Source organism: Lichenostomus cassidix, chromosome 1, assembly GCF_008360975.1.
Source record: "Lichenostomus cassidix isolate B80296 chromosome 1, HeHo_3.0, whole genome shotgun sequence".
Lineage (NCBI taxonomy): Eukaryota > Metazoa > Chordata > Aves > Passeriformes > Meliphagidae > Lichenostomus > Lichenostomus cassidix.
The window spans coordinates 111,033,466-111,048,745 of NC_139479.1; the positions used below are offsets into that span (position 1 = coordinate 111,033,466).

The following is a 15,280-nucleotide window of genomic DNA, read 5'->3' on the forward strand; positions in this document are numbered from 1 at the left end:
GTGGTCTCTACAGTCCAGGAAAATTGGGCCATAGATACAATCAAGCTTGGGTACCCCAAACCACTAAATTATGGAAAACCATCAGGAGTTTCCCTGCTACTTTTAATAAGCAAGGCAGGTAGTACATCAATTGTCTATTTACAGTGTATTAGCCAAGTTCAACACAGTCTTTCTTCCTCTGAAGATCATTTGTCCCTTTACTAGTTTCTGGCTGCTTATCTCCTGCCTCCACCCTATTCCCAAATCTTGCTTTGCTGAGCCTTTAAATTTGGCAGATCTGAGTCTCTGTAGTTTTGAAGTTACTGGGAGGTATTTGAAAGATTTCCTTGCAGTCTTCTGGATGGAAGCTGCTGAGCTGGAATATCTTCACATTACCCTTTGGGCAGTGCTTGACCCCGAGTGCCAAGATGGCAGCAGTTCACAAGGGAACTTTCAGAATGAGAAAATCAAGACCAGACCACTGCAAGTCCTGAGAAGAATGTTGCCCTAAAGCAAACTCTCTCCAAACACGGGGAAATGTTACATATTTTTACATATTTTATGTAAAGTGGGATTTTTCTTCCCATTTCTCTTAAAAACAAACAATCCCTTGTAGTCCACATTCCTCATACTGTTCTACCCTGGGTAATAGTCAGAGCTCCTTCCTCATTGTCACCCTCATTACAGCTGTGCAATAGCCTTAAAATTAAGGTCAGGCACTCACTCATCCTATGTTCCTTCATCTGTGGTGGGATAAGCATTGACCTGGTGCCACTCTGAGATGGAATGTCATAATTTGAGTTGTTCTTGTGGCTAACTTATTCAATAGACTCCAAGAGACAGGCCAGCACTGATTTACCCTCAGGCAAGAAGCTTGCTCTCCGTTGAAAATGTTTCAAAAAGGAAGAGTTTAAGATGGGATCTGATGTGTATTCCTGCCACTTGCATTTTGGGAGTTTTAGAATCTTTGTTAGGGCTGCTGTGAAAGGTCCTGTTTTTAGAGGGAACTGAGGAGAGCTGCTGGGCATCACTGGGTTCTGACAACATTGGCTGCCTTGAAGGTAGAAACATTACACTCCTTACCTCCTTTTGGTTGTCTCCAAAACTTCTGTGTCCAATATTTCTTGACTTTTTTGACATTTCTCAATTAATGAGTACTGCCTTGTTTCAAGGAAACCACAATCTACAGCTATATGGAGATATGTACAGAAGAGATGTGTATCTGAGAGGAGTCTAAAACCATCTCTGGGGCCCAGGAGCTCAGACTGGTCCCAAACCTAATCTGAGGTCCTGTTGTCTTTGCAGAGTGTTCAGAAATCTGAATCCCAGACTCCAGGATTCACAGTATAATTCACAGATTGCTTTCTCTGAAGCCACAAGACTGAGGACTGAATCTGTTGCATGTGACATTAACCAGATGCGGAGGCTTCCTCTGCACTGGCTGAGGTGTCACCACCTAGAAGAGGCTTTATCTTGGCCTTGCAGGGGTTCTGCACACTTGTGCATGCTCTCGTGTGAGACATTAACTCCTTCTGTTGCAAGTCAAACTAAAAACCTGTTTGCACAAGCTTTAAAATGCCAGTCCTGGCAAACAACAGCCAAGAATTTTGCAGAGCTTGCTGGGGTCATCATTATACTCCTCAACAAGCCCTTGCACTCTTTGATAATCAGACTGTATGGCCTGATACCATCCCCAGAATTCTTCTGGTATCATTCAAGTGGAAATCTTACATTTTTTGCTTAGTTTTCTCTTATGTTCGACTCCTGCCTCCTGGCAGTGAGGGGCCCATGGCACTTGTAAGCCAATTACTCCTCTTTGCTCAACCATCTGATGGCAGCTTGGAGGAAAAGGATGAGGACTCTGTGCACGGTGCCATTCATAAAGCTCACCAAATTCTCATTGGGACTGTGAAATGGAGGTGTTTAGCTTCTGGTAAAGGCTGATCAAAGAAAATATAACAGAAGGATAGAAGTAGAAAAATATTACTTCTTTTGTAGCATTAAGGATAAACCTGAGGTATTCTGGTCTTGTCCTCTCCTGGAGAGAAACTATGGTAATGCTCTGATATGCAAAGTTCTCAGAGCTAGTCCAGCCCCACCAGAGGAATGTGCAGAGGTGGCTCAGGTGGTAGTTTTTGCTCTGGTGGAGCACAGCACAGTAATTATCACCTCTGTTCTACAGTAAATGCTAGGAAAGGCAGGTAGGAACCTTGCTTCCCAAGGTGCTACAGGCTGCACTGACACAATGATGGACAGGACTAGCTGTAAAGTATCACAGCCACAGCTGCAGCCACTTCCAGCTGGGGCTTCTGCCAGTAATTAAAATTTACTACAATGAGACAAGGAGCAGCTTCCTTGCCAGATAAGACGCCAAGTGAGTAAATAAATCACATAAATCCCTCCCGAAACAGAGAGCTGGAAGGTCTCCAGTGAGAATGATTTGTAGAAGAAGAATAAAGAGAGAGATGGGAAGAAGGATGCTTCGCTGGGATGAAGAGGGGTCAGCATAGCAAGAAGAGTTTTATTTATTCAGGGCTTACATCTTGGGATGTGTTACTTCTTGAGCCAGGGGCCCAGCGTGGTGCTGAGCTCCAGCATCGTGAGATTTTCTTCCGGGGATGTAAAAAATGGGCCAAGGCCAGTGTGAGCCACCCACTTCCTGGGCAGCCTGTGCTCAGCCTGCACTCAGGGGTCACAGACAGAGCAGGCAGGCTCGGATTGTGGGTAGCAGCATCTCCTGATTTGTGCTGCCTGATTCCTCACTCTGGGACTCAGGTATTTTCCCACCCTCTCATCTTTCAGTTTGCTCTTTTGGGGGAGTTTGTGTTTTAAACATGCCCTGCTTTTTTGCCTTTCCCTTCCCAGGCCAAACAATGTTCCCCTTTCAATATGATCCTGATGCCACTGATGTACTCACATGGGTATAGATAAACAAATCAGTTCAGGTTATGTTGGCAGGAGGGTGCAAACTGGGATTCATCTAAATGTCAGATACAGAGAGATGGCTGTGAATGAAACGACAAACTACATATTAGGGAGGTTTTTCCATTTGGTAATGTGGGTCCAATCTTAATTTAAAACTATTCTTGAGCTTTTTTAGTTGATTTAAAGAGGAGTTCTTTATGAGCTGCCCATCTAATCTTATCTGCACTTAAAAATGCGAGAGCCAAAATAACTGAGATGAATTTGTGCTGCATTTTCCAGAGCATAAGTTCACATCCTCTGCAGATAAACAGGAAGTGTACCTTAGATTGTGCCCTGTGTGACTATTCAGTGACCTTTTGCCTCCAGCTGGCCTTTGTGGTTGAATAAAACATGGAGCAGGGAGAAGGGATTGGTTCTTGCCAATGAAGTCGTCACCCCAAATTGGAGTTGTGCTGTCATCACTTCTCCATTGCTTCGTCTGAGATGTGCAGGAAATCTCCAGTTCATCAAACCCCAGCTCTGCAGGGGGGTCTTTTCAGGAAAGAGGCAGCACCTCGCTGCAGGAATAGGAGACACTCACCCCCTCCTGCCCTTGGGGAGCCCCAGAAGGAGCTGTATTCCCTGATGCAGCCTACGGTGTCATTCCCAAAATACTGCTTTCTGTGTCAGAACCAGGCACTTGAGAGCTTGAGAACAGCTCCTTTGTCCCAGCCAATTGCAAATGAGTTCAGCTAGGCAGAAAAGCAGCACCTTGATCAGATTAAGGCTGTATTTTGCCCTGCAAGCTGAGAGAGTGACATCAGTTTGGTGTAAGTTTTCCCATGCACACAAGGTCTGTGGCTGGCTGGCACCTCAAATCCTGCAGCTAACCCACTGAAAAAGGAGAAGGGTCAGTCCTGGGAAGGCTTTGTGCAGAATGCTTTGCCTTCAGAGAGCTGAGCCAGGCAGGGAAGTGAGGGTCTGCAAGAGGCTCTGTTCCCTCCTGAAATCCAGCGCCTTGGTCCGGATGGATGCTTTAATTTCAGCAAAACCACAGCACTGCTTCCCAGTTCTTGACCTGCAGACAGAGTGTGATGATGGTTTATTTTGACTTAAGGAGTTTCCTCCCCACAGATGCATCCCCATCCCTCCCTTAGCTGAGCAGGTCCTACAGGATTAGAGCTTTGCCTCTGTGGTGCAGCAAAGAGAGCCTGCTCAGCACCCACTCGTGGGGCTGCTGGTATTGGAAGCAGGGCTGCTGGGGATGGCTGACACAGTCTTCATGGGCGTTTTGTGGGTGCTTAATGGCAACTTCTTACCTCTAACATGTTCTCTGTGGTGGTTCACAGTGCTCCCTGGGTTCACAGCCTGCACTTGGCTGCACCTCAGGTGGGTGGCAACAGGGTGAAATATCAGAGCCACAGACCAGAGCAGCCTCTGCCAGCAGGCATGCAAAAATATGATTTTTCTGTCTTATCAGCCCTCTGAACAGGAGGACACACAAGGATGTAATTTCCTCAGGCTGTGGCTGGAGCAGCTAAAGGGAAGCCCTCCCCACTGTGCTTTAGGCTGCCTCTGCCTCCCTTCCACTCCCTTTCCACTACAGCAGGGCAAGTGCTTGTTGGGCTGTGCTGTGAACTCCATTGCTGAAATGATCTGGGTTAAAAATAACCGTGTAAAGAGTTAAGGGGTGTATTTTTAGCCTGGATCATTTCAGTGATCCAGTTTACAGCCCCACAAACTCACACGGGTGCAGGGGAGGGGGGAAGGGGGAAAGGAAAGGTCAGGGGAGAACGAGTGGTTGGAAACATAATCTGTCTTTCTGCTGAAAACAAGGCCTTATGAAACTGTGCCCCAAAAGCACTCACACACTCTTGTTTTCCTCTTGCATGCTGACAACTACCTTCTCACGGTGCAGCACTGAGAGCTGGGTGCTGAATATCACCATTTCTGGGTCCTCTGTCTGGAATCAAGACACTAGCCCTGAGCCTCAGATGCCTTATTGTATCTGCTTCTGAGACATTATATTTGTCATTACTTTTGCCGTGTTTGCTGAGGTGGATGGTGTGTGCAGCAATGAAAAGACCCTCTGAGAGTCACAGGGGAGCTTTGCAGCTCTTGTGTGAGCACAGGATCTGTCATGATGGGCTGGTGGGAGAACAGGCTGCGGGGAATCATTCCTGTGAAGCACTTTTGAAACAGAGGAGGGATGTGGAGGTCAGGGCCTCAAAACCATGTCTGGAGGCAGCTGCATGAGAATGGAGGTGACAGTTGCACAGGACCAGCACTGAAAATCGTGTAACCATCACTGATTTCATAGCTGCTGTATACTCCAGCCTTGAAAGGTGCTGTGGAGGTGTTGCTTTCAGATCAAAGGTGATCCATCTGGCCAAAATGTCCCACCTGCAAAAAGCAAGGGAGGGAAGGAAATTAGGAAACTACCGATCTCTGCTGTTATTCAGCTGGTATTTAGCTAAAACATTCCTCTGTATGACAGGTAGTAGAACTTTCCTCTTTTCAGCAGTCAAACCAGGTACAAAGTGGGACATTTCTGTGGGGATCTAGTGGAGCAGGTCATTTCTGTGGGGACCCACTGGACCGAGGCAGCCTGTGAGAGGAGCAGGGATCTGTGCTAAAAACAGTGGCCTCCCTTCACACAGTCTGCAGAGTCGGGGGTTGGTGGGCAGTTTTGCTCTTGCAACAGAGGCAAGGACTCCAAGGCATAAGGAAGGAGAGGTTTGGGAGGCTCAAATTGGCACATTTGTACCTCAAACACAGATAAAGACAGAACTTTCCTCCCCAGTGCTGCTAACAGGGACTAGGCTCAGTTTTAAAAGCAGATGAAGAAACACAGTGTTGAAAACCGTTTTCAAATTACTCAATTTTACAATTTATTTGGAAGAGAAAAGTGAAACAAACCCCTTACCGAGAACTTGGCAGTTGCACTTCCTTTTTTTTGCAGACAGTGCCATGCTTACATTGATGGTATAATTCAATTCCCGTTTACTGCTCTGTCTGATATTTTTCAGAATATGCAATGCTTAGACACTTATTTTTATGGAACAGTAAAAGATCTCAGAGTAGCAGTTGCCAAATTACTGATGGACAGAGCCTTTGCCCATAGCTCAGTGGTTTAAGCCCATGCAGGCTGACCATGCTTCTCTTCTGAAAAGAATCAGTAGTTGGCTGCAAAAAAGCACAAAAAAGCACACCAAAAAAAAAAAAAAAAAGAAAAAGGGAGCAGAGCTGCTTCTCATCACCATTTAGAAAAGTAGTAGTGGGTTATGTCACCCAGGAGGGAAACGTGACCAGGAATGGGAGAGGTTGCATTAATATTGTGGGTCAGGAGAGAGCCAGCCCTGAGCTCTGGGGTGAGAGTGATAAAGTGAGGCTTCCCACCTTATTCCCAGTGGTGGGAAGGAGGAGAGGGAGACTGCCAGCCCAGCTCCTGGAAGTCAGAGGAATGATGTTCTCCTTGCAGTGCAAAGAAGGGAACTTTTTGCATCCAAACACAGCATTTTCCCTTGACTCAAAGACACCAAGCCCAGCACATCACCTGTGAGGGGGAAAAAAGTTGTGAAAAAAGCTGTATGCAGGACAGCAGTGTAACTGCCAGAAGGGATCTGAGAAAGGATCCTTTCCTTTCCTTATTTTCCGTAATCGGAGAGTCTGCAGCTGGCAGTTTCTGGAGGACACAGCCCCGTGGGCTACTGCTGCTAATCTTAGAATGGCATGTTCAGTGCTTCCTGCACCCCAAGCCCGCCGAGCCACAGTGCCTGCAGCCCCCAGCATGAGACACCCATGGAGCCCTGCTGGCCTCCCAGCTCTGATCAAAGAAAGGGAGCTGTGTTTTCAGGCTGGAATTAAAAGAAAAAGAAAGAAAGGAAAAATTCACCCCAGAAAACAAGAGGTCAGAGAGGCCAAGAGGAAGTTCAGTGTCTTTTGTGGGTAAAAGACAGCAAAGGGCTGTGAAAGAAGCTCTTGGAGAAAAATGGACTACGAGGGAGGCAGCACTTCTGGCACAGACACTGAGCACTTGGGGCAATTTAGTTTCAACTGAGTCCTCACCTCAGGTGCCCATTCTGCCATGCCCAAGTATCCTGCGAGCTGATATGATGAGCCAAGCCTCCTGGTCCATCCTGCATTCTCCAGGTGCTTTCTTTGCTCCTTCCTCTTTCCAGGCTGCACTCTCTTCCCAGCATGGAGACAGCCTGCATCTGGGAGCTGCTCTCCCTCTCCACTTAGCCCAGCCATCATTTTTCATGTGCAGCAAGTTGTCCTGCTGATCTGCTTACCTCACTGTTTCTGCCATTCCACGATCTGCCACTTTCCCTGCCTGTAATTGCTCCAATGAAAGGTGAAAAGATGAGGGGAAGGTGCATGAAGGTCACTGGGAGGAGACAGCTTCATATGAGTGGATGCAGGAAAGCTATTCCAAAGTGTATGGGAAGTTTAACAGGGAATGGCAGACACCTACAGAGACTTGTGGGCCTGGGAAAAAGAAGATAACATTTATTGGGACCATTTTAGACTAGAGACTGCTCCAAGCTGTGGATGATGAGACAATCCCTAATGCAGCTTCCTTGATTTGGTTTTAGACTAGAAACTGTGAGTCTAAAGAAATCCCTTCCTTAATACAATTTCAAGTTTTCACAGGTATTTCTTCAGCCCGTGGAGGATGGTTGCCCAAAGGAAATGGTCCATACATGGGCCAGATTGGTGTTCTAAGGGCCTTTCACCTCCAGTGATACTGAAGGAGTGGTTGTGTTCACAAGACAGCAGGTCCCTCCCAGGCAGAACAGTGTGAAGAGAGAGGGAAAGGCCCTGCTGGAGCCTGTGGAGAAACACAAATGTATTCCTCCAGCAATGGCTTTTGGGGAAATTTTCTGGCTGAGAAGCAGAAGGGCATTGAGGCAGTGGGGTGAGAAGTGTGGTGCTGGTCGTGGGTTCGTGGTGGTGGTACAGGGAGCAGAGAGATGAAATTCCTCATGATGGTTCATAGCCTGGTTTCTTGTTCTGAGGTCTCCACCTCTAACAAAACGAGGATTGTTGGTTAGTTAATCTCAGTTCCTCTGGTTTGGTTTCCCTGCCATCAGATACTAGAGATGAAGAACAAAGGCTTCCTTTCATCAGCTTTGATTTCAAGGCTTTCCACTCAAATTGCTCGATAGACACATAGCAAAGAAAACAAGGTAAATGTGGGATGACACCAGGGCAGTGTGATACAGGAAGAGCTGCATCATCCAGACTCCAGCACAAGCCTTCTGCTTCTCAGCCTGCTGTCAACCCAGGGGAGGGGAAGCTTCTCTCAGCCATGGTATTTCCTCCCTCCCCTCCACCCGCCTGAGCATTTCGCTGCCAAAAAAGCAGAACAGCACAGGGACACATCTCCAAGCAGATGTTGGCTTGCTGTGAGGACTGGGAATGGCTTCTCACAGCAGAACCACTGGAAAAGCAAGGGTGATGGTGAGCAGGGCAGCAAGAAAGGTATGGGAGGGCTCAGGAGTTGTATGGGAATGTACATTACTGTCCCTGCTCCATCTGCTTGCTGGAAGGATAGAGGAACAGACATTTGGCTTGAAACACCTGGTTTGCTTCCATTGAAAAGTACTGAGTGTAGGCTCTTCAGCTGGAGCTGAAAGGCTCTGCATGAATTACTGATTTTCTGGGATATTTGAAAATGCTGCTAAATCCTGCCTTCCAAAACCTCTTGCTCTCAGGCTGGGTGATTGATGCCAGATGTGAAAAACTCTGCATTAAGTCCCTGCTTACTCTTGAACTTTGTAATACATACACAGGCTTGCTTTTCCTGGCCTTCACTCATAACTTCTTGTTCTGGTTTGTCAGAACAGGCCAGCAGAGACCAACTCAGAGGTGGACAAGTCGGCATCACCCTCAGTGGCTCAGCTAGCAGGGAAGTTCAAAGAGCAAGCAGCCAGTATCCCTGGAAAAGAGGTAAGGTGCTCTGCAGCCACCAGCAGGAAATGGAGTGGGACATCAATCACTTGCCTCTTCCTGCTGGAGCATCAGCGATCTGAGCATGAATGCACACTGATTTTGAATCTGCACAAAGAACTCATCTCCTCCTGCAATGCAAGCTGTGGCTGTACCTTCTATTGCTGACTAGTGGATGAGTATTTTGGTAGAGCCTTATCTCGGGACAAACACTAAATGAGACACTGCAAAGCTTGGTGGGGTGCACAGATTTACCAAACAGCAGCAGACAGCAGTGCATGCATGTCCTATTTGGACTGGCTTTTGAGGGCAGACAGCAGCAGTGAATAATGAAATAGCCAATGCTGAGCCATGAAAGAAGAAAGCAAACAGCAGTTTATGCAGTGTAGAAGCCAGTGGCAGGTCATCAGTACCTTGTTCACAAAAGGTTTCCTCCAGATAATTACTTCTGTACAGGTCTGAGAGAAAGCTGCCTCTTTACTTACCTTCATCGCCCCTTCCCAATGATATTTCAGACTCTGTGCCTGTCTCTGTCATGCTGAAACTTTATTTTAATGAAAGCCCACTATGCCAAGCATTGCCTCACATACTGTCTTTCACCAGCTAAGCACAACACTAGAATACCTCTCTTAGGAAGAAAGGAAAGTCAGGGTTCTTCATGAAAGAAGGTTGACAGTTTAGGAGAGCTTCCTGTATCATTATGCCTTTTTCTTTTAGACGCATAAATGTTTGCTGGTGGCCCTCTTCAGGCAGTGTGTGCCCTTTTGAAACTGATCTGCTCCCTTCTGCTGCTCAGCTCCTCATCCCAGGCTGGCCCTAAGGGTATCCTCCCTGTCACCCCTCCTGTCCTTGGCTGGATGCTGTGGTGACCTCTGCCCTGCAGGGCTGGCATGCCATCATCTATCAGAGGTTAGCACTCCCAGAGCCAGGCTCCAGGATGGGAATAGCCAATCTTTTCCCAAGCACTTTTTTCCCTCTAGTCGCCAGCACACCACTCCATCCATTCCATTACAGTAATTTCCCTTTTGAAGGTATGGGATTTAATTGCACTAAGCCCCTCACCCTTCAGAAGGCAGAAAGTTCCCAGACCTCTCTTGTGTTATCTGCAGACCTCTGCTGCTCCCAAGCCAGGGCAGTGTGGAGGGGCCTCACAGTGTGGGGAAACTCATTTTCTCCAGAGACAGAGGAGGACAAAGTTTCCTGTCTTTTCTCTCCAAGCCATCTGTCACTTCCCCACTGGCTTTCTCAAGCTGGCTTCAGATTAATGACCCAGTGGATGGTCTTTAACCCTTACTTGGCCAATGCCAGCAGAGAGGATCCTGTCAACCAGGGAACCTCTGACACATCCACTGTGGCACAGCGCTGCATTTTGTGGCTGCAGAATGGTGGGGTTTCCCTAAGACACATTATTGCTTCCTAGTTTGACACTAGAATAAGGGCAGAGCTGCTGCCCTGGGCTGCTTAGAGGCACAGCAGTGCCACTGCAGCACCTCCAGAAGTTAAGTGACATCAAGTCCACAGGTCCTCCAAGACAGCCAACTTCACAGAGGCCAAAGATGCCATAATCCAACTTTTCACATGCCAGCCTGTGAGAAGGTAACATAATTGTGCAAATACTTCATTGTGGATATTATCCAAGATCCACAATATTAGCCAGTTATTTTGGATTGTGTTTTGAACACATGAGAAGTGTGTTAACAGCTTGGCAGGAGACTGCAAACCTGGCATTAAAATAGAGACAGCTTGGCTCCAAGACCAGTGCAATAATTACATGCTATGAACCCCTTCCTAGGGAGCTCTCTTGTACTTTTGAGAGTCTGAGGACATTCCGAAGGAATCAATGTCCCTGCCGTTAAGCTGCCTTGTTTCTTATTCTCTGGACAATCTGTTTCTTAGTTAAATTTAAGGTTGCAGATGAGGGCTTGTCCCTGTGAGCTGCTTTTCTTCATTCAAGAGAAGCAAATGGGGCTGAAATTCTGAAAAAGTCAGAATTCCCCTTTTTGCCCCTAAAATATATCAGATGCAAAATAGGAAATCATGAACCAGGTAGGCAGCTGAGACTCATTAAAAGGAAATCCTGGTAATGACAGGAAAGAGAACAGTCACAACCTGTTCCAGTGTGAAGGGGTTTCCAGCAGGATGCTTTGCAGACAATGTTTCTGGGAAGGCTTCTCCACTCTCCCCAGCTTAGAAAGAGTGTCCATTGCACAAAGCCTGGAGTGTGGTGCCTTTTGTTGTGGAAGAAGATACAGAGACTACTTTTCCAACACTGGGACTGGGCTCTAAGTGCTCCAAGCACACCCATGTGCTGATACCACCTTGTGCTGCCTTTGAATGACTCCTCTGGGCAAGCTGAGCCCTGCCTCCCCAGCAGGTCACTCACACAGCATGCCCTTTGGTGCTTACATCTCACATCCTTCTAAAGAAACCTGATTTCCCTGCTGCTGAGTTGGTTGTTTTCTTCTCTTAGGTACCACCACATAAGCCAACTCGGAGGAAACCACCCTGCTCCCTTCCCTTGTTTTCCCACAAAACTGAGACAAGTGACAATGATGAGCAAGTGAGTATCAATTTAATAGGGGGACAAGGCCTTTCCTCTCTGCAACCTGTTCTCTCCTGAGACATGAGTTTGGAGGTGGCAGAGATGTCAGGCTGTGCAGCCAAAGATATCAATCATGCAGCATCAAACCTGCCCCTGCTCTCAGTCTCACATGTGCTGACCTGGAGTCAGCTCCATGCTGTTTCCTGCTCCTGCAGCATGGATATGCAGCCCATTTCTACTGCTTTTGTTTTCACCCTTAGCACACTGATGGATCCATCCAGCTACCACTGTTCAGGATCCTCTGGTATTTATTGAATTTGAACAGGGAACACCTATGCTGTTTGTTGAGCATAATGGGGTAATAGTTCTGCTCATGAGATTTTTCTATCTTCAGAAAAGGGGAGTAATTAATTCAGAGTGAAGAGAGGGTTTGTTGGCAATACCCACAGGATATTTCTTTAGGACCTTTGAATGGGCAGGTCCCAGTAAACTGGCTATTATGAAATTTTACCCTCAAGCCCTCTCTGGGCACTTCTGTCCTTCTGTATTTTAGGGTATGAGGTCTACCCACCAAATTTCACATTATCACCTCCCCTTAACAAGCACATAGTACTTCCTTCTTACCTGTGAGCTGAAGGCTCTTGCTACCTCCATGTCAAAGGAGCATTAAGCTTTAAAATCTCTGATTTCTTCATTTTCCTTTGGACATGAAAAAGGCAATATGCCCCTTCTGAAAGCAATGCTCTCTCAAACTGCTTCCAGCCTTTTCATAGCTCTACCTTTCCTGCCATTTAGGCCGTTCCTGCTTATACTAATTGGACATCCTTTAACTTGGTTACTCAAGTGGTGGCATAAAGTCTTTCCCATTACAGCAAGTTCACAATGTTTGCCAAAATTAAGGCTTTAAGAGGTAGAATTTTAATCAGTCTGGTCCTGAAATAATACCAGGGGAAATTGTGCCACAGGCCAGATACCTGAATGAAGGCAATGTAGAAGCAGAGCCATTACACATCACCTAACTCAGACACTTCAGACAGCAGTTCTTTTTTACCCAGAGGAGGGGTACGTGTATCTAGCCCTAGGATAGCTAGATAACAAAAAGGAGAACGGGGTCAGGAAAGAAAAAAGAAAACTTTTGTGTGGAAACACTATATGAGGCTTAATTTGCTTCCTTACTAGCAGTTTCTGCTTATCTCTTCCAAGTTTTCTGCCTTTATGATATTTCCTCTTTTTCACCTCCTTTACTGTGATGTTTTCCTGTTTCATTTTGTTTTGCAGAAGAGGTCGCCGAACACTTGCCCCATTCCCAAGGTCAAGGTGAAAAGCTCACCCATGATTGAAAAGCTGCAGGTAGGTCCTGGAAGAACCCAATGGCTTCTCCAGCAAATTAAAACAGATTGGCATTGGTCTCAGCTACTTCCCTTGCAGATTCCCTCGTTTGGGTTCCCGCAGTTACACACAAACACACCCAGCACTTCCTGCCCTTTTTGTGTTTCTGGGGTGCCTGGTCTGTGCTGCTCAGGGCAGCTCAGCACCCGATGGCCTGAAGACAGAGTGCCCTGCCCCTGCCAGCTGCTTGTCCTGTCACCACATGTCACACCAGAGCTCCGTGCCTCCTGACCACCCTGACACAACCTGAGCCTATTCATAGCACTGTACCTCCTGATGCACCCAAGGACATTTGCCTACCAGAGCTTCTCACTGAGAGGCCAGCAGGAACTGTTTTGCCACAGTTAATCACAAGCTTGCTTCTTTCCATGGTCTTTTCACAACTGTGCGTATCATTCAGGAGACCTGCAGATCAGGCTGGAAAATGGAAGCTCTGCTTGGGCACACATGGGGAGGGTTTAAATCTTGAAGTGGTTGCTGGCTGCTCGTTCAGATTTTCTGCCAGCTCAGCCACTACGGACTGTGGTGGCTTGGCTGGGTCACTGGAAAATCCCAGAAGGCCTCAGGATGACAAAAGAACACGTCCTGAGTTCCAGCTGCCAGGGAAAGACAAATGTCCAGTCATAACTTCTCTGCCCAGACTTGTTTGTTGACAGTGTCACCAGGAGAGACCCACAGCCAGCAGGCCTGTGGGTTGTGACAGCTGAGAGATGTGGCAGGGCAAGGGTTCCCCTGTGTGGTTGTCATGTGTAGCACACACTGCTGTTATTCACGTCCCTAATGGGGGCTTTTCTTTGCAGGCCAATCTGGCTTTTTCTCCAGCTGCTCTGCTGCCGGGAGTGTCTCCCAAAAGCCCTGGTCTGAAAGTCCTGGTTTCTCCATTCAGCACGCCTCCTTCAACGCCCACCAGCCCAGGAACCCAGTCCCAGCCCAGTGAGTCGCCAGTCAGCTTTGATCAACCCCCAGAAAGCACTCAGCTGCAGTTCTACAACAAGGTAGGATATGTGTGCTGGGATTTCTCCATTCCACAAGGCTTGGGGATGAAGAGGAGGCTGAGCCCTCAGTCCTGCCATAACAATGCGCATTTGTGGCCAAGAGAGGAGTTCCATGCACCAAGTTCCAAACAGCCTTTCAGTGTAGCTCTGTGGAGTCTCCTCTCTGCCTGCCTGTGGCTCCAGCAGCCTTCCTGGCCCACTGAGTAAAGGGATGAAGGGGCAGGACCCTGTCACTTCAGCTCGGCAGTGACAGGGTGGCTGGTGCCAGCGAGTGCTGTGAGCAGGTGGTGCCACATGCCAGCGAATGTCTGAGGTGGCTGAGGCTCAGTTCAGGCAGCCACACAGAGCACAGCAGTCAGGTGACACCAGGGCGCTTGCCACTTAAGTGGGGAGCTGTAACCTGCATTCACCATCATCAACTGGAGTACAAACTCCTTCCTCAACCACCAAACTGCCAAGAGTGGAAAAGGCTGAGACATCCAATGGTATTTTGCTCTGTTGTGCTTTCCTGCTTTCCAGTACTGCTCCCTTGACTGCTTCCATGTCTGCTTTTCCTGCCTCCAGGTGCGGACGCGAGGATCGATAAAGCGCAGGCCTCCCTCCCGGAGGTTCCGAAGATCTCTGTCCGAGTATGGAGATGGGGAAGATTTAGGGGTCATCTTGTCCTCTCCAGAAAATGGTGCCAGGGAGGATGAGGTCTTTGGGCCCGATGGAAAGACAGAGGAAGTGGAAACGGGGAGCAAAGAGCAGAAGAAACAGGCAGGGTGTGATGAGAAGCCAGCATCAAGGAGAGGATCCAGCCGATCAGAGGATGAAGAAAAAGGGAGCAAAGAGCAGAAGAAACAGGCAGAGTCTGATGAGAAGCCCCCATCAAGGAGAGGATCCAGTAGATCAGAAGATGGAGAAAAGGGGGAAAAACAAGCAGAGGAAACGACTCCTTGCAAGAATAACACAGGGAATACAAAGGAGGAGGAAGTGTGTCATGATGTCCCAGGAGAGGAGAACTCTCCTCAGCTCCCCTCTGCAAACAATGAGATGTGTGAGGGTCCCCAGGGAGAAGACCAGCAGAGCACTACCTGCGAACAAGGAAAGGGGGACAAGGAGAAGGAAGAAGCTGAAGCTGAAACAGAGGAGCCCAGTGAGAGCACAGACACACAGAGAACGTCAGACACTGAAGAAACAGCACTGGCACCTGAACCGCTGCAGGATGCAGTGGGACTAGAGACTGCCAGTGAGCCTTCAGCATCAGCCACGCAGGACCAGGGCACAGCATAGCTGTGACACACAGGTAAGATGGGCCAGCGTGATGATGGCTCCTAAGATACCTGAGGGTTTTGCTGTTAACAAAAATGGCAACTGTGACAGAACACAACAACAGTTTTGCTGCTCCCCACATGTCAAAAGCCTCAGATCTCAGGCCTGCAGAGGCTGTCAGGCAGGGTTTTCAAAACGACCAGCCCTCCTGGGTGATGTTACAGACAGGATAGAAAAGAAGCAAAGCTGATTTGGGATTCAG

The 15,280-nt window shown here is 47.9% G+C and overlaps 1 protein-coding gene across 3 annotated transcripts in view; it reads left to right on the plus strand.

Annotated features, from left to right (window-relative positions):
• The window catches only part of RCSD1 (RCSD domain containing 1), a 38,184-nt gene that overhangs the window by 20,331 nt on the left and 2,573 nt on the right, over positions 1-15,280 (plus strand). For 2 of the 3 annotated variants that reach the window (XM_085076669.1, XM_085076660.1), the window contains exons 2-6: positions 8,731-8,838; positions 11,309-11,398; positions 12,659-12,730; positions 13,570-13,764; positions 14,329-15,052. In XM_085076669.1, coding sequence (XP_084932795.1) covers positions 8,731-8,838; positions 11,309-11,398; positions 12,659-12,730; positions 13,570-13,764; positions 14,329-15,039 — 1,176 coding nt within the window. In that variant the 3' untranslated portion in view covers positions 15,040-15,052. The remainder of the gene's footprint in view (positions 1-8,730; positions 8,839-11,308; positions 11,399-12,658; positions 12,731-13,569; positions 13,765-14,328; positions 15,053-15,280) is intronic. The other variant, XM_085076678.1, reaches the window with a different exon arrangement.